This window comes from Charadrius vociferus, unplaced genomic scaffold (genome assembly GCF_000708025.1).
Source record: "Charadrius vociferus isolate BGI_N301 unplaced genomic scaffold, ASM70802v2 scaffold301, whole genome shotgun sequence".
NCBI classification, from domain to species: Eukaryota; Metazoa; Chordata; class Aves; order Charadriiformes; family Charadriidae; genus Charadrius; species Charadrius vociferus.
Window position 1 is genome coordinate 1808503 of NW_009646842.1, and position 26086 is coordinate 1834588.

General features: G+C 44.3%; 1 protein-coding gene across 1 annotated transcript; it reads right to left on the reverse strand.

Annotated features, from left to right (window-relative positions):
- Positions 1-7401: 7401 nt before the first annotated feature.
- Positions 7402-15116, reverse strand: HAO2 (hydroxyacid oxidase 2 (long chain)). The gene is made up of 7 exons (XM_009892657.1): positions 14986-15116; positions 14085-14236; positions 12944-13244; positions 12374-12551; positions 10441-10599; positions 8689-8758; positions 7402-7457 (listed from the first exon to the last, which is right to left on the reverse strand). The coding sequence occupies exons 1-7, from the start codon at positions 15114-15116 to the stop codon at positions 7402-7404; spliced, it is 1047 nt and encodes a 348-aa protein (XP_009890959.1).
- Between the last annotated feature and the right edge of the window lie 10970 nt (positions 15117-26086).

Sequence of the window (26086 nt, forward strand, 5' to 3'; positions counted from 1 at the left end):
ATAATTCAGCAGCATCTGAAAAGTTTACCAACTCTGCATTCTGTGTCAAGGCATAGTCATTTTTAACTATGTTGTCTTCTTCTCCTTGACTTCATTGTAAAACAAAGCCTTCACAATCTGATATTTTGCTGATGTACACAGAGATGGATGGTAGAATGAGTTGCGTTTCACTTTAGAAAATCATTTTAGGAAATCAGAGCTTGCAAATTATGGCTTGTGTTGGAGAATTGCTATACATGGACTAAGAGCACAGCTTAGTACCTATGCAATCCACTCTGTCCCATCACATCTGTGTGTCTAATCTGCTGGTCCAGGAACAGTGTTGATCCTCTGGCTTTATTGGTGCTTACTATGACAGAGATATTTTGGGGCAATGGCTGGCTGCTGGTAGGAGAACACATTTTCTTAGCCTTATCACAAGGAGAAAAAGGATTTGGCGGGGTGTAGTAGAGATGAGAAGACAGCAAGAGAGAAATAGTGAAGGGAAAATTCCCAGCAGCATTGAGAACGAACTGTGTCGTGGTACTGGAATGAATAAATGCAGTAACATTGCAGAGCACAGAAGATTTAGGTAAGATAAAGTATTATGCTTTTGTAGAGGGCAATGCTGTTTAATTATGCGATCAGGCAAAAGACGCTATGCAGGAGTAAGAGAAGAGGACAGATCCTTTTGTCCAGAAAAGAAATCTGGTTTAGGAAAGTGGTTTCTGGAGTCTGCCCTGTTGTCCAGACTGATGAGAATGGAAGCAGGGAAAAGCAAAGGCATGCTTGTTATTTAACTGGACCTTTTGCTATCTAAACGTAGAGCAATTGTGATCAAAAAGCCGTAAAAAATTCATGTGCTTCTGATGTGAAAAATGTATGTGCTTCTTACCATCGTGTGCTCGTAAGCTCAAAATGCCTCCATGCTGGCAGCTCTGGGAAAGAGGTTGTACTTCGAGATGTAGATTTACTCTAGGAAAGCATCTCCCCTTCAGGGTGGGAGGCACTGTTCCCTCCTGGAAACATTTTCCTCTCTCTTCTGGTTACACATTGAGAAGAGGCAACAAAACTTAAATAATTAACTTTTTGTACAGCTGTGCTGAATCAAACTCTGAATAAACACAACTTCTCACAGCAGGGAGCAGTTTTAAAATGCTTTAACCAAGGTAGGATGATAACCAGCTTAAGAGGCCTCAATTTGCTGTGTATTCAATCCTGACAAAGAAAATATCTCCTATTTCAGTAGTACCAAAATTCTTTTGGTAGAAGAGAGAAAGTGATTGTAAACTTTTATTACATGATCTTCAAGATCTGAAAGACTTACTTATAGTATTTTTTGCTATATTTATTGCCCAACATGAGTTGGGCAATTAACTAGAAACGAACATTTAGTCTCATTTTCCCTTTAGTTTAGTAGAACTGTGTTTCCTCAACTGAAATTGATGGGTGAATTATACATATAAAGGCCATAGAAATTTGCACCATAAGCCAAAGGAAAATGTTTATATTTGGGTCCATTTTGTAGATAAACTACCCTTGTAAATAGACCGATTCCCTATCCCTGCTACATCCTCCAGGGATGTTGGGAGGCAGCAGGGTTTGATTAGTCCTTAACCCACATGTTTACAATCTCTTTGGCACAGTTTTTTTGAAAGATTTGACCTTGCTTGAATTTGTATCAGAAATATTCACAACAATCAAATGAAGCAGGACAGACAGAGTGTAGACAAGGGGGCATGAGACTTTGGTAGGCATTGGCACAGATTATAGAAAATTTTTCCAAGTCTTGGAAAAGTTGTAGGATGGGCTTGTTCAATAGACTGTCAGCTTGGGCGAACCCTGTGAGCTCCTCTTTTAAGTTCACCCACCAAATAGCCTTCTTTTGCCCTCAGAAAATGCTTTCTGCAGCAGTTTTCAGAGAGCTGTAGGTGCTGCCTCTGCAGCTCCATGGTGGCTGATTGCGGCAACACACCGGTACAGCAGGGTACAGATCTGATGTGCGGCTCTTATTTTATGATTCTGTGATGTCCCCCAACAATATAGGTTAAAAAGAGCCTCTGGAGGCCTCTGACCCACCTCTTATCAAAGCAGTGTCAGACTAGACAAGGTTGCTCAGGACCTTGCCCAGTCTCCATCTCAAAGGATGGAAATTTCACAAACCCTCTGTTGCAGTGTTTGACCACCCTCCCGGTGCTGTTTTTCCACTAATTTCTGACTGGAACTTTCCTCATTGCAACTAGTGCCCATTGCCTTTTACCTTTTTACGGCGCACGTCCAAGAAGCTGTGCTGCATCTTCTCCGTTCCCTCCAACTGAGCAGTAAAAGATTACAATAAGATCCCCCCTCCCCCTCCCTTTAGCCTTCTCGGGTCTGAGCACACCCAGTTGTCTCAGTCTCTTCTTGTACATCCTTGAAGTCCATCAAAGTGTGCGATGTGGTATTATTCCTCAATCTTATCTGCCGGGCTGTCAGTCTGCTGGCAAGGTTTGTTATTACTGGAACAGAGAGGAAGGCCTCCATGTGAAGGCCTCTGGAAGATCACTGCAGACACTGTTATCTCTGCAACAAACTCAAGTCGAAACAGAGTGAGGTGACAGGGCTAGCTTCTCCCTTCTGCCTCCTTAAGGCAAATTTAAAGTAGGGCTTATGCAGAAGGTCTCTTCTCCATAGCATGGCTCCTCCCGGAGCCAGGCAAGTGGCCACCGGGGCGTCTGCCAGCTGCCATGCAGGCTGTGACAGGGGGTCTGCACCGGTGTGAGCTGGCTCTTTGCCCCAGAAGTAGTACTCTGCCAAGGGGAGTGGCTTTCCCTTGAAGCCCCAGCTGAAGAGTGGCTTTATCATTTGCCCCCAGGACGCACATGCCCAATTCTGTAGCGGTTCCCCTTTGGTACCGGTCCCTGTGGCACAATACTCGCACAAACCTCACCAGCAGAATCTTCCCTTCTCCTTAGTCCCTGGGGGTCATGCAGAACTATCCAAGTGTACAGGCATTGCCTCAATTTGGGAATACATGCTGATCTGAAGGGGGAGAAAGGGTCAGGAGGATATTCTATATCATTGTATAGTTTGAAAAATCAGACAGAAAAATTTATGGCTGTAAAGGGCCAACAGCAAGAGACAGGACTGGAGAACAAGATATTTCAGCTCTGTGATACTGCTCATGCCAAATGCCTGCAGTCCTGGACCCCCACTGACCTTCATTTCACCTGCAAGTGCTCCTTGCCTCTTCAAATGTGGCTGCAGGAGTACTACACTAGACATCCAGATCACAGAGGCTGCAAATTAGTGGCCTCTGCAGACATTTCTGGTTTAAGATGGGTATGCTATCTTATACAACAAACATATAGAACAGCTTGATCAAAGGCTGCAATTTGCCTGGCTACCTACACCAGGGTTCACATGTCCTTCAGCTCCACCTGCCCTCCTATCCTCCATCCACCAGCTTCAGTGCCATGGGAAAAACAGAGAAGTTACAACCTTGCTCTTCCCAAATCCTAAAATAAACCATTGTACTTATTTTCATGATGTGTCATTCCCTTTCCTTTAAAACAGATTTTGCTCCAATGGTGTGAATGAAGCCACCACAAGTCAGTTCAGCTGTGCAATTTCCATCATGATTGTTTCAGCTCCAGCAGACATCTCTTAAGACGGCTTTTCTCCTTGACAGATTTCCTTCACAATTGTAACAATGACATTCTCTCCAGCATCTTGTTTTGTCGGCTTTAAATGAAAGCTGGGACTCTGGAGTCCGAAATGAGAGGGTTTTCTGCCTCAGCAGAGCAGCCTTGAGAAACCTCTGCTCCAAGGAGCAAAGACTGCTGTGAGGAGGGGCATGGGCAGGCCACCCATGCCATGCATGGAGCACGGAGAGAGTCTGGCTGCAAGTGAAAGGTATCTAAGTGAAATGCAGGTGAGAAATTGATGTTTTTTTTTTCAGTACAGTTGTCCCAGCCTCTCACCATCTACTTTTCCATTTCAAAGCATCAGCTCCAGAAGACATCAGCCACATTCAGGCACCTGCTCACTGTCACTGCCTGTTAGTGGCAACAGAAGCATCTGGCTGCCCCATGGAACAGCATTAAGGTCCTGAGCCATGGAAACGCTTCACTGCCTCAAGTTAGGCACTGGCAATGACTCACTTTTTGTGACTTTTTTTCCTCTTCCCTCTCCCACAGCTCCTAAAGCCTGGTGTCTAGGTCTTCTACAGCATGCAGAACAGATCTAAAAAAAAACCACCAAATGCTCAGTGGGAAGTTGCTGAGAGGTATCAGAGGCAGCATGCTGAAAATCCCGCCCCTCTCCAGAGCTTAGCCAGATAACTCAGGTCTGCCAGCAGGGACTTTCAGCCACAGCCATTTGCGTAAGCTGAAAGCTTCTCTTCTAGCAAGTTTAGGACCTAATGAGCATAATTTGGTTCTTCTAATATATGTGCAAAGGAGGTGCTGCTGCTTCCCACCCCTTTCCCTTATACACCAGGAGCCAGCAGGCAATGTGCTCAGCAGGCACTGGGGGAACACACATGCCTTCTCCTCCTCGGAAAAAGCAACACCTCTTCTCTGCCAGGAGAGAGCCTTGACCGGAGAACCTCACAGGCGGTTTCACAGGAGGAGAGCTGGCACTGTCTTGTCGAAGTACTCTGGATCCACCAAACCAGGGCTAGGTAACCACGTGGCCCTGCACAGCAGCAGCTCCTCTATCATTTCCTTACAAGTAATTGCTGGGTGAAGTAATGACCTCGCACCCACACCTTTGCCCTCATACACAGGACAACCTCAATCACTGTCCTACAAAGCATCAGTCTTTCCTGCCTGCAGCCCCTTCTTCGCTGTGCTTTTACTGAACAGTGCCAGAGCTCCAAGGGGAGGAGAGAGAGGCCCCACATGGGGAGGCCTGTGCCTGGTGCCCAGAGCAGTACAGTCTGCAGAATCCCACCATCCCAGGTACTCAAGGTACTCCACCCAGGCAGAAGAATACCTGGCTTCTTGAGCCTAATTAACTTATGCAGGAGGGTGTGAGCTGCTCTGAGAAGGCACAGTCAGACCACCTCCAGTAATTGTATTTATGTCAGGGAACAGGGCAGGGGGAGAACACGTCTGTATTTTTGACTGGGAAATGCCCACCAAGTTGGCAGTTCTTTGGCACAAAGTGACATTTGGCATCCTTTGCCCAACATCCCTCAGCCATTTTGTGCTGCTCTAACGTGCCATAAAAGCAGTGTCTGCTGCTGGTGAGTTTGGCCCTAAAAGTTTTTGATAAGAAAACAAGGTTAGATGTCTTACCAGATATTTTTAAGATCACACTGCATTTTTAAAGATGAGGCACATCATCTTTACTGCACTAAAACTGCACACGCAGTTTTCATGTGCGTACAGTCCTAGTTTACCTAGCCTCGTTTAAAAGACCTGATTAAGCTCAAGTTGTTAAATGAGTTAAACTCTTTATGGAGATTCAGCTTATTTCCAGTTACCCTGGCCCAATTCCCCACTGATTTACACACTACATTTATAACAAAGACCAAATGTGCACACAGAGGTTTTAACCATTTTAAATAGATGAATTCTGTTTACACCTTCACTTGGACAGCATTATATAAAGATTAAAAAACAAGTATTGTTAAATTCCTCCTAGGGAGAATAGTTCAGAGTAAATACTCATGCAGCCTATTGACGCAGACAAACCCCAAATGACATCAGCTCCAAATAATACAACATCAACAGACTTCTGTCCTGGCTGCAGGACCTTATCTGACCCCACTCTGCCTCATCTCTGCTTCCCAGTATCTTTCTCAGCTCTGGGCAGCAGCAGGTTTTCTTGCTCTCCTCTCAGGGTAGCGAGATGGCAGCTCTGGCATTCCCACCAAAGGTCCATGACGCCGGGAGGCCCATGTTAGTCAGCAGAAATAGTAGCCTAGATGAGGACTGAATTTTTTTTCTGAAGAAAAATAATGGGGAAGAGGGGCTGGTTGGGGACAGAGAGATGATGCAAAGAGATGGAAAGAGGAAGAAAGGAAGATTAGATACAGTGGCTGAAGATTGTGCACTAGGGAGTGCCACAGAAAAAGAAACCATAGAGATGAAAGAGAACTAGAAGAAAAGAAAAGAAAGAGAGAAAGAAAGGAAAGAAAGAAAGAGAGAAAGAAAAGAAGGAAAGAGAAAGAAAGAAAAGAAAGAAAAAAGAAAAAGAAAAGAAAGAAAAAAGAAAAAGAAAAGTAAAAAAAGAAAGAAACAAAAAGCAAAAGAAGAAAAGAAAAAGCAAAAGGAAAAGAAAAAGAATAAAAAAGGAAAAAAAGGAAAAAGAAAAAGAAAAAGAAAAAGAAAAAGAAAAAGAAAAAGAAAAAGAAAAAGAAAAAGAAAAAGAAAAAGAAAAAGAAAAAGGAAAAAAGAAAAAGGAAGGAAGAGAGAAAGAGAAAGAAGAGAGCAAGCTCCTAGTTGTTATTAAGAACCCATCACCCCCAGGTGATGGCAGGTGGGTGGCACAGCCAAGGGTGTGCTTCCTCATGGGTAGGCAAGACCCACCTCTCAGGAAGAAACTTGGACAGGGAAGGGATGAGCACACATTTCTGCTACCTCGGAGAGCAAGGGTTTATGCTGCTCTGTGCTGGCAGCAGGTGGACCACTGCCTCTGCAGCACCTTCCGAGAGCAAAGGCCGTGTGCTGCTCAGGTGGCCTGCCATGGCCACGCTCACCTGTGGGCAGAGACCAGGGCACCGGCTGAGTTATTCACACACTGCCAGAAACTTGTGCTGTGCTCTGAGCACGCATGGGTCCTGACCACCACTCGGATGGGTTTGCCGTGCAAATGAACTGTGTAGTGAAGGAAGAGGCTCTCTCAGCAGGGAGCACAGGGTGGTGCTTCGGTTACTGGTGGTTCCTGCGCTCTGCATTTAGAAGCAGTGGGCAAGAACTGCCCCCGCCTCCAAAGGGTAGCTGGGGTGCTTTTTAGCTGATGGATCTTGTATCTGTTGTGAATGCATCCAGGAAAGCCCAAGCTATGGAAAGTATCAGCCACAACACTGACTGCCCCAGAGCAGTCAGAAAGGAAAGCTTGAGCTGCAGTCAGACTTGGTAGGACAACCAAGTGGAAGAAGCAAGGGACATGGTTTTCCATGTCTGGCTGCCCGATCTAACAGAGCTTAGGATTAAGGCACAACACAGGTAATACCATGGAACAGCCAATTTAAAGTAAATGTATTTCAGCAAGTAACAATTACCCAAAGTGTTAAAGGACTAATTGCTCTCAGTAAAAGCAAAGAACGGCCTTTGCTAATGCTGAGCATTTCCTAATCTCCTCAGAAGTTTCCTGAAGGCCTTATCAGGTACTTATTGCACATTCAATGTTTGCACCTCCTTTTTCTCTCTTCAGTCTGGTTGGGACCTCAGTGTGAGCTGTCTCTGTTCGGTGGGCATTGCAGGAGGCTGTTCACAGCTTTGAGAACTGAACGAGGTGTGGGCCAATATCTGAGATACTGGCACAGCCTGAAATAAATAGAGAAATGAAACATGTTGGTGAGAGAGAAAGGTCTGTGGATGAAACTTGGAAGGGCCCCACTCTGAATCATGGTCTAGTCTTGTATGAGTTATGTGGGGATAGGTTGGTACTTCAACGCCTCACTCACAGGAGCCCTATTCCTCAATGTCACCTTCAGCCTTGAGGTTAGGCACCGGGCTTCCTGCACAAGAAGAGTTAGAAACATGAAAAAAAAAAAAAAAAAGGATCCTTATAACAAGCTGAGCAGGGAGCCATCTGATCCAGCCAGAAGTGAAAGGTAGACAGAAAATACACAGCGATTGCTGTGTGTCAAGTGGCTAGAGGTGGAGATTTGCATTGCCGTTTCATTTGGTCAAATCCGGTTCAGTGCCCTTTTGCATGTTAAGAAGTGTGAGAGCCAGTTTTACCAGTTGAAAAAGTAATCCAAAAAAACAGCCTGTTAGGAAATGCCCAAGGGGATTTAATTTCCAGTCCCCCAGTCAGCATTGCTATCCACTCAAGTTGATGGTTGCCAGAGCATGAAAATCTTTAAAACACGATTTGAAGTGGGATCAGACCTTTTGCTGATGTCTGAGATCTGCACTGGATCTGCATGTCGTACCCGTTCATGTGTGAAACTGGAGTTTGCACTGGGCTGTGTAAATTTGCTGTTCAGTTGACGGGGTCAAACATGGCAGCTACGGGTAGGAGCAGAAGTGAGAAATGCAGAATGAGGAACAACAGAAGCTTGGAGGAGACTCGGAGGCTCTCAAAGCATGTGCGATGCAAAGATTGGAACCTACAACAACAGGCTGTGTTCTTCAATACGCAGTGAAAAGTTCTGCATCCATGTTCTCTGAACTTTTCATGCAGCAAAAAAAAATGGTTGCATTTTACCCTGGTAAACATTAAATTAAGTACTGAAAAACATATGCTGCAATTCCCAGCAGAACAGAAATTGCAGGTTTTGCTCAGCTCTGCTTAGCAGTTTTGTATCTCTTTAATTGGGTCAGAAAGCTGCTTTAACCTACTTCTTCCTTGCAAGCTTCTTTGCTATGGCACCTGAAATGCCAAGCGGTTTCACAGGAAGCAAAGAATCACCTTAAATATAGCAACTAGAACCAGCACAGCTCACATGGATTCCCTTTTGGTGACCCATCCATCAGACTTCTGATTTTAGCTGGCTTGCACACAGAGACCTCTGTATCACCAGTTACGAAGAACCTGCAAAATGCTTACCAGCTAAGGCCATCGACAAGCGAAACTCGTCCTGCAAAATTCTCAAAACGTCTTGAAGACCTTCTTCACCCTACTCCAACAAAGAAAGCAGTCAGGGTAAGGAGCACTGGCACGGAGCAATGCTGCAGGATGCTTGCACTGTGAGAGCTGGGACAGTCCCTTAACTCCCTGCCAACTCCAGTCTCTCATACAGATGAATGATTAAAATGATATGATGGATGTGCTCAGTTCATCACAGATTAATTTAGATGCTTTTCCTTTTGTGATACATCTGAACAGGGAAAGAAAACAAAGCTGTTTTTCACTTCTGACATTTTCTAGTTGTGGGGTTTTTTTCTTAGCTTTCAGTTAACCTCCACCAATGGGCTTGTTTTAGAACTTCAAGCCTTACAATGCTGACAGTATTTTATGAAGTAATGAGAGTTTTATATATGGTACAGCTTTAAAAACTTTCGTTTGCTGAGATACCAGACTGAATCTTTAAAAATAGTACACTTTGTGTTTTCTTCTGAGCAAGTGACACCGAGAAGCTCAAAATCCAAAGAAATGTATGTATGATTTTGTTCTTACTATAAAATATTGGAGGGGTTTTTTTTCTTTTTTCTCTTAAATTTTATTTTTATTTCTTGCAATAGAGAATGGTTTGGGTGCAGACAAATGTCAGTGCTTGTTCACGCCCTTCCTCTCTTGTATGCCAGGGTAATGCCACTGAGATACATCTTTAGGAGTACTTTATGGAGTATGATACCAAAGCACAGCTGAACTCAAAAAGTCCCATCTCCTTTCTGTTTGCATTATGGAAAAAATGCAGGCAATTTACAGCAATATCCTTCTCATGTTAGGCCCTTTTTCTCTGCTTAATGACAACAGAAACAGTGCTGCCAATTCTTCCAGATTTCTCAGAAGATTCAGATGATTCTTGATTCCTAGCTACTGGAATCCACAGCAATCACACCACTGGACAGCAGTCATTTAAAAGATAGGAAATGTTACTAGACCATAAAAATAAGTATTTTTTCTTCTAGAGAAATCTTGAAATCCCAAATATGGAGGCTAAAAAGCAGAAATTTAACAAAGCAAGCAACTGGTATAATTACATTTCCAGTTTAATTATATTATGTTAACCTTCTGCATCAGAGGCCTAATTCATGACTCTGGATCATAGAAATATGCTAGTAGTCACGAATCAGCAAAGCTGGAAATGAGATAATAGTGGCACACTCAGGCACCTACAGGACATGCTTGTGCTCAGTCTTGTCCAAAATGTTTCAGACATCAGTGGGATGGAGTTCTATGTGTATTTCTGAAGAATTCATAACACCGCTATGAAACTGCTGTATCAAAACCATACATTTTTTCAAAATAAGCTGACAGCAAATAAAATTGTCAGACTCATCTTTGTGGCAAATAAACCCACCTCCAGTTTTCAAAAGCACTGATGGTCTTGAGTCCTACAGTATTTCAGCACCAAACTGCAGCACCAAGAAATCAGGTCCCACAAAACAATTTTATCAGCTTCAAAATGATATTTGAAATCGTAAAATTCAGTGGTATTTTTAAATCACAGAAAAAGCCTGGTTTTGATTCAGTTTGGTGTGTTTCCACTTAGAATTCAGCAAAACCAAAAAAAAAAATAAAAAAAAGATTAAGATTCTTCACGGCTGAAAACTGTCTCTACGACTTTTCAATAACAACAACAGAGTGTCGGAGAGTATGAGAAGTAGACATGCAAACTCAAAGTTCCTTACTCACCTTGTAAGCCAGACCCCATAAAGCTGGTCTTCCAATAAAGACGCATTTTGCTCCCAGTGCCATTGCTTTTAATACATCGCTTCCTTTTCGTATTCCACCATCTAAATACACTTCGACTCTGCCTTGTACTGCCTCCACAACCTCAACCAGAGCATCAATCTGCAAAGAAGCAGCCACTCTTGAGGCTCCCCTTGCGGTCAGCTTTTGATTCCAAGAGAAAGAGGAGATGTTCCAAAGAGACAGGCAGTGATGCAATGCTTTAATAGCGTACCTTCTCGAAATGAAATGTGACAATGTGTCACAAACAGCTCAACACCGAAAGCTGCATAATAAAGTGCAGCTGCCTGTTCTGTTTGCCAGATAGTTAATTCCATTTTCTAGTGCTTTGCTCATATTGATACTCTTTGCTAGCACCTCTGATAAGTGAAAAGGTAACATTTTCACTCGCTTTCTGAAAGGTTTTAAAAATAAACTTAAATGGAAATAATTGTCGTTAATATCTTACTTTCATTGGAGACAATGATGAATGATACAAATGTTTGCAAAAAAGGCTGATGAACTTCTCCCTGCTACTGTCCAGTATGTCTAAACTTACATTTCAACCTAATGCTGGTGACCACCTGCTGAAAGCCTCCTCAGACCCCCTAAAGCATCTATGAAGGCTTTAATTTGCTATGGAGTATAGTCAACGTATCATTTCCTCCAGGCTAAGTCTCCTGATACTCCAAGGTCTTCTCTGTAGAGCACAGCGCGGTGCCAGGCTGGCAGTGCAGGGCAGTACCACGCAGAGATGCTGGCTCTGGTCCCAAAGGCAGTATAACCAGTGGCAGGACATTGCACCAGACCACATTATCTCTCCTTCGCAGCAAACCCAAAGGTCTCTTTTCTGCAGTCTCTTGCCTTCTCTTAATCTTTTTTTTAAGTAGGGCAGCTATAACTAAAATTACTAAGTAGTTTTTTTTCACTTGGACATAATTTTTTTCAGAGTTTCAGACCGAGAACTTTCAGGCTGAAATTTTCCAGGAGTAGCTCAGCAAGAGCAGGGACAATAGCTTCTGCTGCCAGGCTTGGCACCAGAGGAGTAGCAGAACTGAACTAGGTATCTACTGGTTTGTTTGTGTATGTAAGGAAACTTTTAAGGTAGAAGAACGTTTTAATGTGGATGCTATTTCCATTATTATGTCTCTGGTCTTTAGATATGTTTTAATCATTATTGTCAGCCTTGACATAGAAGAGAATTCCCTGGTGCCTATTTTTATTTTACATAGGAAAACAGAGAAAAGAAAGTCCATAACATACTATGCAATACAGAACTGTAAAAGAAGAAGGATATGAAAAACTGACAGAAGCCAAATTAAACCAGTGAAATATACATACGTCCAAACAACCCACAATTTCTTTGTACATATTAAAACACAGGGGAATTTTTCTCCAGATAAGTTATCCTTTTCCTGGCTCATGAAAGTCAATAAATTCCCGTTTAGACTTGAGTCTGTAAATACGCAAGCAGACCTCTCACTAAATCTAGCTGCATTGTTTGTGCATGTTCTGGCAGATGTGAACAATGAGAATACATTATGCTCTCATTTGTACATTTTTGGTTCCAGAGCTTCGTTTTATTTTTGCTGCAGTGCGCAAAAGAGTACGTGTGCACTGCACCAGCTAATGAAGACATAGGCAGAAAACTTTCACTAGCTTAGGCCGGTAGTTTATTTGCAGTTATGTGGGTTCGGTGTTGCTTACAGAACCCTCCCAAGAAGCTGAGAAAATACTTCAGTGGGTAGCCCATGCCGAGGCATGCATCTTACCTGTTTAAAGCTAAAGTACATCTGCAGTCCTCCCCAGACATGCAACACACGCAAGTCCACCAGAGCATATATACAAAGACGATGCATACACTAAACACTCATGGGACATCCATTTTCTCACTTACAGTGGCAGGTCCTCCATCCAGTTGCCTTCCACCATGATTGGACACAATAATTCCCTGAACTCCGTGTCTCACTGCCAGCTCTGCATCTTCTTTTGTCAAGATGCCTTTGATGATGATGGGCAGGTGGGTCAGGCTCCGCAGCCAGTAGATATCGTTCCAGGTGAGCGAAGGATCCAAGCTGTTGGGTGGCAGTCCGTACTCAGAACGGTCATCTCCCTACAGCCATAGGACAGAAGAAAACCTCATCTGAGCTGTAACAATTACAAAGACCCCTTAAGGTATTTCCCTGCTCTAGAAGAGTTTAATGAAACTTGCTAACAGACATGTTCATTAGCTCTAGAAAGCACGTGTCTCCAGAGGAGAATAATTGCAATGGGGATGGAGATCACTGTCTCTAAGGAAGCTGGACTGGGATTTTGAAGCAAGAACCCAGGCTGGCAGGAGGTCAAGCCAGGACGCTGCAGAACCAGAAGGGGAGAAGATACGCCCTGGGTACAGCAGATGCCAAAGCAGCAGTTACCCGGTGGTTTTCTCTCATGTGGTACACGCCAGCACAGTGAATGAAAGGACGGGCTCATTTTACAAACCTCAAAGGCTCCTTCCAAGTTCTTCAGTTTCATGTGGGGAGGAAGGCGGAAACCATTGCGGACATCGTCGCGTCTTTTGCCCGTGTAGGGCAGATCTGCGGTGAGGACGAGGCCCTGGAAACCCAAGGCCTCCGCCCGTTGGACCAGCTGCTGGGAAACCGCCCTGTTGCGGTGGATGTAGAGCTGGAACCACCGGAGGCCGCCGGGAGCGGCTGCGGAGATCTCCTCCAGCGTGCAGGTGGAGTATGTGCTGGCAATGTAACAGGTGTTCATGGCTTTGGCCGCTTCAGGAGGTATTGGAAAATAATCAGAATCAAGGTAATTTCAATGGTCCTGCCAGACACCAGGTACAAAAGTTTTTTATATACAGTTTGCAAAGAACACCTGAACTCCTGTTTTACTTATATCCTACCAAACATAGCGCTCTACCAATTGGCAAATAGGCCCTTGGGGTTAAAAATGGCTATATTTACCATGCACGGTTGTAGGATCATGGTTAAGAAAGCAGGAAAGAGGAGGTAATTTACCAAGTGGTGCTTCCATTTTGCAGCTTTTTTGTTTTTAAAGCAGCAACTTTATGACTACGTCCTTGCAAGAATACGCTGTCAAATGCACTCAGTGTACACAGAAACACACACAGGAAAAAAGGTATTTCCAAGGGTCAGCTCTCCAAACCCACCAGAGGTTTTGCGAAGAGAGGCTGTGCTTTTCTCCAAGGGAGACACTGTTCTTGCCAGTAACAAGAAATTTACAGGTTGAATCCCATCCACCACTTTTATGTCCTAACTAGAGCCCATAGCACTGAGGACCTGCATGGTCCTTGATGTACACCAGAAATGTGTCCACAGTCTCTGTCTAAAGTTTGCAGCAGCCTCCACAGGGCTGATCTTGTAATAGTGGTAGCTGGAGAAGATGGAGAGTAATGTCTATACGGCTTCCCATGTGCTCTGTATCACCAGACCCAACCGAGTCATCCACAAAAAGGGGTGTCAGAAAGTGGGAAAGGGGTTTGCCTCATCAAGCCTGAAGATTTTGCTCAATCACACTTCAAGTCATCCTAACAGCTGCTCGAGGCTTTTCCACAAGCCCCTTTTTTGCTGTGGATAAAAATAAGAGAAGAGTACCTCTGGCTGTGCTTTTCTCTCCATCAGGCCATGCTAGCTGGTGGAAGCCGGTAGGGGCAATTCCTACAGGAAAGCTGATTTCAGTCCCCAGGAGCTTAGTCCTAATGTCCATCACAGACACATCCCGCAGCATACGTGGCCGGAAACGAATTCTGTAAGGCATAAAACCCCTTCAGGATGGTGTCTGTCCAGTGGCTTTTCTGAAGTTTCATGGAAACCAGGTCTCCATTTACATATTGCAATGCAGGAACCTGAGCCAATAAAGAAAACAGCATACAACAAAGGCTCTTTGTCCTTTCTGTTTGCTTTTAGAGGTCAATTCAGCTACTTCCACTTTTTATTTCTCTCATACTCCTGCTCACTGGCCACAATATATTATTTCTGCATTTCCCACTTCAGCTCACCATCTCTTGTTCTCCCACTGTTGATCCCACAGATTCCTTCTACTTGCAGCGCAGTCACAGGTCGATGCCTTCCACTCCACCAGTAGTATCTCTGTCCTAACTGTGCATTGTGCCTGCCCTCACTGTCTACAGCATGTTCCCCAAATCCCATACCACTTACACATAGGCTTCCTGGCGTTCACCACATGCTCAGCATTGCATCTCATTGTATTATAGCCACTCATCCTCTTTCCTGTCATACCATACTGTACCATACCATACCCTACCCTACCACCTGCCTGGACCCTCAGCATCCCGTATGCCTCATACAATCTGTGTCGTATTCAGGCTGGCATCAGAGCATACAGCATATGTCATTCAGGTAAGTGCATTTTGCTTGGGGACCACCTTGAAAGGGCAAAGTGTGAGGAATCTTTGCTTGTGAAGTCCGAACACTTGCACAAAAATATAGTTTAAGATCTTCCAGTACAACACCCCTCATTTCCTCCTTACATTACCTTTTATATGCCAGGATGTTTTCATCTCGAGTGCTACAGTCATCTGCTCCAGCTGCAAAAAAGTCCCAAGCAATCTTGGGTAAATACTTTTTAGCATAAGCTTCAAAATCTGAAAGACACACCATAGCCATTGCCAAGAGAGGCTCTGGGAACCTTGAAGAAAAGAATAACACAGAGCAGAAATTAAATCCCTGAACTGTCATTCCTCTTCCAGGGGCTCTAACGTCACTTAATGCAAACCTTGGACCCATCTGTCTTGTAGAAGAGTTGCTGAGAGGTTGTGTCTGTCTATCTTGCCGTTCATCCTCTCTCCTAGTATGAGAAAAACTTGCAGCCATAAGGGTAGGAAGAAGCTTGCATCTCAGTATTTCTCTTTATTCTGTCTTAAACAGAAGTCTGAAGAGGACATTTTAGGTCCTCTGCTATTTTAAGACACAGCAATTGTGTAATTCTGTCATAAATTCCATCTTAAAACTAGCTGGGTTATTTGTTCCAGTAATTCTCCTCAAAGTTTGTCCCAGAACATCATTTGCTGGATTACCCCTTAGGACGGCTCCCTGACTGAACAATTAGTTATGGAGCACAGTGACTAAATTCAAGCTCATAAAATCTGGAAGCAAGTAAACACGGAGCCTACATCTAACCTGCTCCAGCATGAACGCATTGTAAAACTATGTCCAGACTCTGAGTGCAAGCCACTGTCAAGGCCAGCGCTGCGGAAAAACTAAGTATTTTCTACAGATCTTCATTTCTCTTTTGTACCAAATATCTTCTGGGTGTTTGCATTGCATACTGCAGCACTGATACACGCTAAAAAAGGAGCATACGAAATTTGGACAAACTATGAGAAAACACTGGCAAAAAGCAAATGCCACAACATGAAACATGATTCTAAGAACTACCCTCAGTCTTTCAGGGAACAGAAGTGACGTTGTGTGACCCAGATGTCTAATCAAACCAACATAAATGCTGCCTAGCAAATGCCTGCACTTACGTGCTTTTGAACCAGCCGGGACTAAAAACTATGCAAATTAATGTCTTAGCAAACCATGCCTTTGTGCGAGGAAACATGTACAAAACACAGACAAAATCAATTTGCTAAATCGTTTGTTGCAATTACTTCCGCAGGTCTGATTAAAATAGGCCTTTTGCGAGGCATATGAAAACACGAACTTTTAAAACAGCTGGGGTTTGGGTCTAATTTTTCAAAAAATGTACAGGAAAAAGTAAATATCCCAGTTTTCAGGATTAGCCTCCCACAGCAGATGATCAGGGGCTGCAAGCTTCACCAAAACCAGTCCCATGTCTCTGATGTTGTACGCTTCTGACACAGACAAACACATAGGTTACGTACACAGATCCAACCTGTCCAACTGCAGACATGGCTGTGTCTCACTGACTGAGGTGCCTGTGTATACACTCAAAAATTAGGACTCACAAGTCTCTGCCAGGAAGGAGCCCAAGATGGGGGACTCACTGGAAGATGAAGGAGAAATGTGACTGATTTCTTCAGTATTGTTTTGTCTCCTCTGACAGGCATCAGGCAGCAAGCGGTAAAAGCGTCCCAAGCTGTCTCTGTATGCCTTCAAGACGTCAAGCACTTGTGCTGATAACACAAGTCTTCATATATCATACATTGTGATAAACCATAAACCATGTATCATGACTTCTGCTTTTCCCACTGTTAGCATGGTCAAAGCAAGAACAAAAAGATAAACCAAGTCCTCTCATGGCAGAATAAATGGTAATTTTAAACAACCCAGGCCCAGTCCTCATTGTGTCCCAATTCAGACCTTGGTTCAGACTTACTTTGGGTTTCGGGGAGAGCTGCAGGAGGTGAGATCCTCTCCTACAAGTTCACCTGCAAACAGGATGTAGAGGAGGTCTTTTCACTGAGTAGCTGCTGTTTTTTCTGGAGTCAATCAGCAACCACCAGAGATTAAAGATCAATCCTGCGGTAAACTTTGTACTGTTTGTATAACACTAACTTTGTTTTGCGATCAGGTGATTAAAAGTTGCTTCCAAAAACATGCATCGCCCTGTCAGCAGCGCGGTTGCTTGGGATACGGCGCGAGAGCTGTACTCTTCAGCAGTGGCTGAAGGCTCTGTGTTCATTTAGGGAAACATTTCAGGGGTTTTGACTGAATCTCTAAACTGTTGGTAACTTGCTGCTGAATGTGCTACAAATCCCGCCAAAATGATGAGCCACAGACAGTGTGATTTGTTACAGCGCACAGCTACAGAGCCTTCAATCTTTACCGCCACATGTGGAAGAGCTTTTTTGCTTCCTATCGTATATGAAGAAGTAAAGTACCTTTTGTCTTCTGCCATTTTTAAAGGGCTGTGAATGCTCTTGTGATCCAGTTGCTCTCCCACTGGGCTTGCAGATTCCCTCCTTTGACTGCCCACCCAGACATCTCCCAGTTAGACCGCGGGTCCTCTCCCTTTCCTGTGCTTGGAGCTGGTGAGACTTCTCTGTGCCTCCCTCTGGCTCCCCTGCTAAGCATTACAAACTGGGACTGAGGTGCCAACAGATTTATGATATTGACTTAAATTTGTGAGATATGAAAGGTAAACACTGGACAGTTTTATTTGTCCTTTGGTTTTTTAAGCCTTTAGGGTGCTTGTTTAAAATTTTTCCAAGCAAGCAAGAGAGCTTCAAACTTTGATTTTCACTAACTAAAGATTGAGATTTTTTTTCTCACAAATATGCGATACCAGGTGCAGAGGGTGAGGCAGAAATTTGCAGATGGGGCAGTGAGTGAGCCAGAGGACCAGGGAAGAGCTGGAAGCTGAACAGAGCTGCAGCCTCGAGACCTGGTGTCCAAGAGGCTGGTCTGGTCCAGGACTGCAGATCTGAAGTTCCTGACAGCAGAAATCCTAGGTTGCTGACACCCTCTTTGCAACTGTAGTGAACATCAGTTCTTCTCTTAAAAGTATTCACGAGACCCTGCCCAGACTCTATGAGGCATGATCATCGATACCATCGTCTTTGAAACTTTTTTGAATTCAGCCTTCAGAGCTTGTTATCCACTAGCAGCAGTGTGACAATAGCTCCTGGCATCCGGCTATGGATACACATGCCACCAGCGAGACCAGGTGTGCACGCTCAGCAAGAGTGCCCATGAGCTCCTTGGTTCGCTTTCCTGCCCAGCACAAGCCGTGGAACAGCCAGCCTTCAGGTCACTTCTGAAGAGAAGAGCAAAAAGTGCCATCTCTATCTGCACACAACGGAGTGCGACCCTGGGAAGGGAAGGAAAATCCTGCGCTCGTTCTCCCTCCGCTAGATGTCAGCTTTGGGTCATATATATCAATCTATGTTAGTAATAACAGCACCAAAAAAAAAAAAAAATCAGTCCTTGATGGCCTGCCAGGCACTGTGGCCCCAAAACTGATGTGATCACATCACAAGAGTGCCTGCTAATATGTTTGGAAATCTTCATTCCCTGTGTTTTATTCTTAACGTTTTCTGGTGCACAGCACAGCAATAAATGTAGCGACATCTGGTCTGGCCTGATCTTTGTTTCAGCCTAGAAGTTATCTGCAGAGTCCTCTGTTGTATTTCTCATTATGCTGATCCCAGTGCTCCCCTACTGTAGGGATGCACATCGCAGCCAACTCACCAAACCATAAAGTTTATGGTTTCATGGTTATCATAATTTTACATGAATTAAAAATAGTCTGTGACTACTGTATTTTGGATCAGGAGAGAGGAAAAATCTCTGCATTTGTGCTGTGGCTTTTAAGAAACTGTACTTTGCATCTAGATATATTGTCTTCCTTCAAAAATTGACTCAATTCAAAGTAGCAATGGTTTCTTATCTCCTGTAGTATTTTCTCTGATACTAGTTAGACTGCTGATTTAGCTGTGAAGCCCTAAAGTTCTAAATTTGCTACAAAGATAATACCTGTTATTAGAGCCCCTCCTGTATACTTGGAAAAAGTGGACAGGTTCTGAAGTTCTGGAGCCCTTTCATTGGAGTACAATAAAAGACTTTAAAAGACTCTCTAAAAACTTTGCTGGAAGAAAATAATATAGGAAAAACACATCTGGTCCAGCCTTGCAGGTAGTGTCAAGCAGTCAACAGCCAAAGCCTGATTTTTGCACAGATCTGCACAGCTGGGGTTTTGCAGCTGCTTACTTTTCAATACTAACATAGTCAAAGGCTCGTGAGTCCACACACAAAGATCCTGTGTAAATCTGTGCTCAAGTTCCTATTACAGTCATGATGCTCGTCACTCCAGTTGGTTATATTTGTTTACTTTCACAGATGGCAAACTGCCATGGGTCAAGCTGACATCTATCTCACTGATGCATCCACTAGTGGTGGTTCAGTCTGGGACTTTACAACACTTCGGTGAAGAATCTGGTGAACTCTAAGCAATGTAAATAACTCAGATCACATAACAGGTTGCATACAGTCACCACTGGTTTTCCTTATCAGATGTCTTTCTTGGGCATATGCCCCATGTTTGGAAGGAAAAGGCTTTTCCCTTGCATGTCAGTCATACAAGAAAGTTTTCCCAAAATTAAATATTTCAATAGCCATCCCTCTATTATAGGTGGGGATGGCAACAAATCTTATATTTAACATTGCATAACACTTGCAATTATAAGATCCAGTTTTCAGTTGCTTTTAATTTTGCCATATTTTAATCATTCTAGGCTGAAATTTTCTATCCTTGGTCTCTGTGTTGGGCTGAATTTTTTTGGGAACGTTTCACTGAAAGCCAGTCAGCAACTTCCAAGAATGAGGTTAGTGAAAAATATGGTGGTTGGCCCATGCTGAAAATGTCTTACAGTGGTTCCACTGCAGCTCAGTGCTTCATGCAGGGGCTTGAAATTAGCGGGGGCTGATCCCTGGGGGCATCAGCCCATACTTGCTGGCCATATGAAAATCCACCCAGATCTGACCTAGCTGTAAATCATTGCTCCGTGCTTGCACATGCTCAGCAGAGCTTGTCTGAATTCCAGATGTTATCTTTACTAAAGACTTCCCTAGTGCAGAGCATGCTTCTGCCCATGGCCAAAGGAACTCAGAAAGCCCCAAATATGAGCAGAGGGCAGAGAGTTGGCTGCCCCCCACCCTCCCAACCCCCATGCCACCTGTGCTGGGATTCAGCCATAAACAGCCCTGAAGGGGAGAAGGAAGAGTAAAATTATGGCTCAAAAGAGGAGCTGCAGGACAGCACTTGGGGACAGGCAGGGTGGGATGGGGCAGTTGCAACAAGGTCAGAGACAGAGCAGGTGGGAGTAAAACAGGACAGGGGCATGCCGGGACGACATGACTTCAGGCGGATAGAAGAATCAAGAGAAGGGGACAAATCTGGGGATGAGGCAAAAGAGGACAGCCTGTGACACACTGGGCAGAAAGAGTTCTAGGAGACTACCAAATATTTGGCTGTTCTTTCTGTAACCACCTCTGTCTCCAGAACCCAGAAGGGAGCTTGATTTATTCTTAGCATTATTCTGTGGAACAGCAAATAGTGACAGAGCCCTTTGGGAAAATGTGTCTCATCTACTCCCAGTGTTAGATTCTCAAAAAGGAAATGTGTTTCCTGCTAGCAGATGACTCCGCTAGCTCATGTGGCAGGGCTCTGCGCTGTGCGTCTGGAGGTCCAACCACATAAAGTCTCACATCTCCCCTGTACTGTCACATGCAGTAAAATGTCATTTCTGAGCCTTTCTTTCCGGCTTACCTAACCTGCCAATACGTCACCTGAGTTTTCCCATAAGGTAGCTGCATCTCACTTTGACATCTGCATCAGCATTAGAGAAAGGGTCTGAAGCATATGAGGTTTATCCAGCATGCATTGGGGAGCACCAAGCAAAGATCTGCTAAACCAGTGACAACAGGGCACCGTGAAATCACAGGATGCAAAAGCAGACTGGGCCTGAAAAGAAATGCTGAGGCCGCTAATCCACAGCCAGTTAATTGCTAGTAGCGCTGTGTCGGCACAGCCTCGCCGCTTCCAGTCTGTGAGCATTCAGAGCTGTTCTTGAGGTTATTGGCACGCTGGTCCTGACCTCTGTGCTCTGCGCCTTTGGCTGTAAAATAGAGATGACTTTGTTACTATGTACAGCACCAGTTCAGGACCATTCTATTTTGGCTGGGCTCTGCAAGAGCTAGTGGACTTAGATTGCCGGAAATAAGGCAATCCAAATTTATGGAGATGTTGGGAAAACCATGCCTTATGGGGTCCTATCCCAGTTGCCTCATGCTGCCAATGTGGCCCTGTATGTGGAATCTCCTCTTTTTCCTGTAGAGAGTTCAGGTCAGAAAAATAATGATCCTCTTCCCTTGCAAGGTGCAGGGGTCCCTTCTATCCTCCCACAAGGGGAAGAGAATCAAGCACAGTGGACTTTCCAGATCACAGGCTGGATTTCCAACTTTGTCCCAACCCAAGCCGCAGTGGGACCTTTCAGCTGACAGCTCCTTTGGCACAGGAGAGTCTACCTCTCTCCCACGCCACATCTGTCTTAGCCTCCTGGGACATGTTAGCTCGCAGGTGGAGCACAATGTATTCTGCCATCCATCAGTATGAATCTTCTTACATCTCCAGAGTCCCTCAGTGACCTGGATTTTTGTGGTATCCTCTCTTTTATCTCATCCTTACCCTTTTTCTTCATTCCTCCTTCCCCCCCCGAAAAAAAATGGGAGAAACCAAGAGCATGCTTCTGGGTCCTACTATGGAAGTCTGTTCCCTTGCATCTCTTCAAGTGAGGGAGATATGGAGCGCTTTGTGGCACTGAAGAGAGATGATGCAGTCTTTTCACCGGGTTACTCCTCTTCCTAAAGATACAGGAGCCACAGACTGACAAGCTTCCTCACCAGCAATGCTGGAATCAAGCCAATAGGATGGGAGGAAAGATCACATCAGGGTTTGATGTAGGAGGCTCTCTTACTGTCGTGTGAGGAGTCACATGCTGCAGGTAGCAGAGAGGGCATGCACAAACACACAACCATAAAAAAGAGATTTCACAGAGCAGTTCCAGAGCCATTTAATTATTGCTGGGAAATGCTGAAGGAAGGGGGGCAATGACTGTCTGTTCTCAGTATGAAAACATGCAGCGCTGCTCATCTCAGACATGTATCTAAGGCTACGGTCAAGCAAATAACTGAACAAATGAGTACAACCTGCAGTATGTATGCAAAAAAAGGGGTAAAGGTGTGAAGTGAACAAGGAAAGAGTTATGGAAAAAGGGCTGCAGATGCTGTGTTTCCCAGAACACCCTTTGGTCCTCAATAGCTGCTGCCAAAGCTGCCTCCAAAGACACTGAGCTCACACAAGGTGGAGCAGCAGAGGAGCTCAGGCATGACTCGGCTTTGAGTCTTCTCTTTGACTTCCATGGGCGGCTGTCCCTTTTAAAGCCAGGAGTCGGAGGCAGCTGGATATGACATTAATCCTGATACACCCTTATGTAGAGTTGGCCACAGATTATTTTGTCCATACCCTTATCTGGCCTAACAGGCTAGCTAGGCTTGTGTAGACATCCAGCCTTTCTCTTCCTTCTTGTTTTTCATGGTACTGGCAGTGAAAGAAGTAGCTCACACTAATACACAGAGCACAATAAAAACAGGAAACAAGAGGTACACGGGAGCTGCACCCACCCGAGATAAAGAGCACTCTGGGGTTGATGTCCCAGTTCCATTTTATAAACTGGGCAAAGTTCTGGCAACTTTCATCTGCAGTGGGAGTGATGCTGCTATATGACTACCATTTGGGAATCAGTGAGGATTAAGTCTCTATCTGCCACTGCATAACTGTCATAGATGAAACAAAAGTAGGGCTGAGAGGAGGCCTGAGAGGCCACCTAGTTCTCTCCTCTTCCTGAAATCAGAATCAGCTAGACCTGTGCCCATCTCCACTCATGGAGATTCCACATCCTCCAAAGAAGACCAAGTTTCATTGATTTACTGCACTCAACACAAGGAAAAATTACAGGTGTTTACCTGGATCTCTCTTCCGATAATTTAAGCTATTATCAACCTGTAGTGGACATGGAAAAATATTCACTCCTGCTCTCTTTATGTCTATTTTTAAAGTATTTAAAGATCATTTCTGGGCCACCCCCTCTACTATCTCTTTTCTAAATCAAGCTATCCACATTCCTTTGGCCTTTATTCATGAGCCATGCTGTCTGGACTTCCGGTCATCCCAAATTCTCTCCTTTGACTGTCAGCTGTTCCACATCCTTCCTTAATTAAAGCACCAGAAACTGGACATGATACTCCAGCTGAGTCCTCTCCTGCCCTTATCTGGAACAAAGCAGAAAGAATATGCCAATACTCCTGTTTATTCAGCTGCGACAATAGAAGAGTGTTTTTGTGTTCATTACTCAGCACTATGTTCCTTACGTATTTCTTGAGATGCGCCATTCCATCCTGAAATAAAGAAAGGAGCTGAACCCTTATGTTCATCTCTTCCAGGCACAGTAGTCTCATCTCTTTTCCAACTAGGAGAAGAGTCAGGCTACGGATAATAGAAGTCTCAAAGCCCAGAGATCAACCACCTAGCAAAGAACTCTATTTTTTTTCTAAAAATGTTGAGAGGAAATAGATGTCAAAAAAAGGCTCCGTCCCAAATGCACAACAGAGACACCCTAATACATCCAGGATGTCTCCTCAGAGAAACAGAGGCAGAGAAAACCTGATATGATGTATGATATAAAGGAGGCCTTTGGACAACAGTGTCAAGAACAGTCTGTATCCTGAAAGATCCATGTCAGCCTTGAGATTTTTGTAGTGACAGAAGGGCAGAAAATAAAGGACGTTTTCATGACTTTTGGTCTGAATGAGAATGTGGACTCAAAATTACAACTGAGGGGCTCCTTTTAGCTTTGAGACCAAATTAGTGTTTAAGCCATGGATTTTGGGATTAACTGTACCCTCAGCAAGTTTGCCAACAACACCAACCTGTGTGGAGCAGTTGACACGCTAGAGGGAAAGGATACCATCCAGAGGGACCTGGACAGGTTTGAGAGGTGGGCCTGTGCAAAACTCATGAAGTTCAACAAGGCCAAGTGCAAGGTCCTGCATGTGGGTCGGGGCAATCCCATGCACAAATACAGGCTGGGTGGAGAATGGATCGAGAGCAGCCCTGAGGAGAAGGACTTGGGGGTGTTGGTGGATGAGAAGCTCATACGCACTTGCAGCCCAGAAAGCCAACTGCATCGTGGGCTGCATCAAAAGGAGTGTGGCCAGCAGGTTGAGGGAGGTGATTCTACCCCTCTACTTCACACTGTTGAGCCCCCACCTGGAGTACTGCATCCAGCTCTGGAGCCCCCAACATAAGGACATGGACCTGGTAGAGTGGGTCCAGAGGAGGGCCATGAAGGTGATCAGAGGTTTGGAGCACCTCTTCTATGAAGAGAGCCTGAGAGAATTTGGTTGTTTGGCCTGGAGAAGACTCCAGGGAGACCTTATAGCAGCTTTCCAGTATCTGAAGGGAGCCTACAAGAAAGCTGGAGAGGGACTTTTTACAAGGGCATGTAGTGATAGGATGAGGGGTAATGGCTTAAAACTGGAAGAGGGTAGATTTAGATTAGATATTAGAAAGAAATTTTTCACTCTGAGGGTAGTGAGACACTGGAACAAATTGCCCAGAGAAGCTGTGGTTGCCCCATCGTGGAAGTGTTCAAGGTCAGGTTGGATGGGGCTTTGAGCAATCTGGTCTAGTGGAAGGTGTCCCTGCCCATGGCATGATTGCATGCACTTTTCAGGCTGGGACACATTGTGAACTCCATATTCCTCCCTGCAGTGCTACTCTGTAGCCCATGCACAGATGATGATTGATAGTTAAAGGCAGAAGATGTTGTTTTTCCTAATAAAACTGCATCCTAGCTTTTCTGGACAATTTCTCTAGTTTATCAAGGTCATCTAAAGTTATTGGAACCCCTCCCAGTTCAATGTAGTATGGAAATATAGTAAATGTATTCTCTATTCTGTCATCAATTTGATTAATTCAAAAGTTAGCAGTCAGTCAATACATACTTCCAGGCTACCAGTGAACTATCAAGAACTACTCTCTAAATATACTTTTTAACCAATATTGCACTCACATACTAAAAGTTGTACCTGGCCAATGTTTCCTTAGCTTGCTTCTGAAAAGCTTATATGAGACAATGTTCAAGGCCTTACTAAAGTTAAGATACTTCATTTTGCTGTTCTTCCCTATCCACAAGTCCTGTCACAGAAGCATATTAGATTGGTTTGATATGATTTGTTCTTGATAAACCGGTACTGGTCGCCACTGCCCTTGTGGTTAACTTTTGGAGGCTGAACCATTTCTTCCCCTGCCCCCTCATTATTTAAAAAAAAAAGTAAGAAGCAGCACATTTATCTCTGTATTCCATGATTCCTCAAAGATAACAGCTAATAGTTCTGGCATTGCTTCAGACAATTCTAGCAGGAATTTCATCAAGTCCAGCTGATTTGAAAACATCCTACAGCCTACATATCCTGCATATCCAACTCTCTACCATGATATTTCTTGTTCTTGCAGCAAATTGAAAACATTCTCAGACATTCTTAGCAAAATGAAGGCCCTAGACAGTCATTTTGAAATGAAAATATTCCCTTACCCACTGAAACAAACAAGTAGTTAGGGAAAGCCGATGGGTGTGGCAGAGCCCAGACTCAGCATGAGTACCCTTATGAGGAAAAACATGGGAAAGTTCTGAATCCTGGAGGAAAGCACAATCCAGAAGATGCAAGTAATCCAGCAGGGAAAGGGAAACAAACGCACTGGTTTTTATACAAGGTGCCAATAAAAGAACCAAAGCAGTGGCACACTCACTTCTACCCAATGTTTGAAATCTAAAATATAAGATCAGGAACCAGAATGTCTGATCCAAAATGCAGAGAGTGATACACCAGACATGTTGAAAACCTGGGGAAAGGAAGACAGTTAATAGGACATTAAACCCAGGATATAAAGTACACAGTAAAGATACTCTGTGCCAGAGGCAGAGCCTTACTGAAAAATCAGCATCAAGTTGAATTTACAAGTTCACCAACTTGTTGAGGCCCCATCCCTGGACGTGTTCAAGGCCAGGCTGGACGTGGCCTTGGGCAACCTGGTCTAGTGGGAGGTGTCC

Excerpts from the sequence above, each read along its gene's own strand:
- HAO2 (XM_009892657.1), bottom strand. The coding sequence starts at position 15,116 with ATGGCTATGGTGTGTCTTTCAGATTTTGAAGCTTATGCTAAAAAGTAT. Across the intron at positions 12,552-12,943 it reads GAGGTTTGTAAAATGAGCCC|CTTGGATCCTTCGCTCACCT; the intron begins GTCCTTTCATTC and ends GCCACCCAACAG. Across the intron at positions 10,600-12,373 it reads TGGATGGAGGACCTGCCACT|ATTGATGCTCTGGTTGAGGT; the intron begins GTAAGTGAGAAA and ends GCTTCTTTGCAG.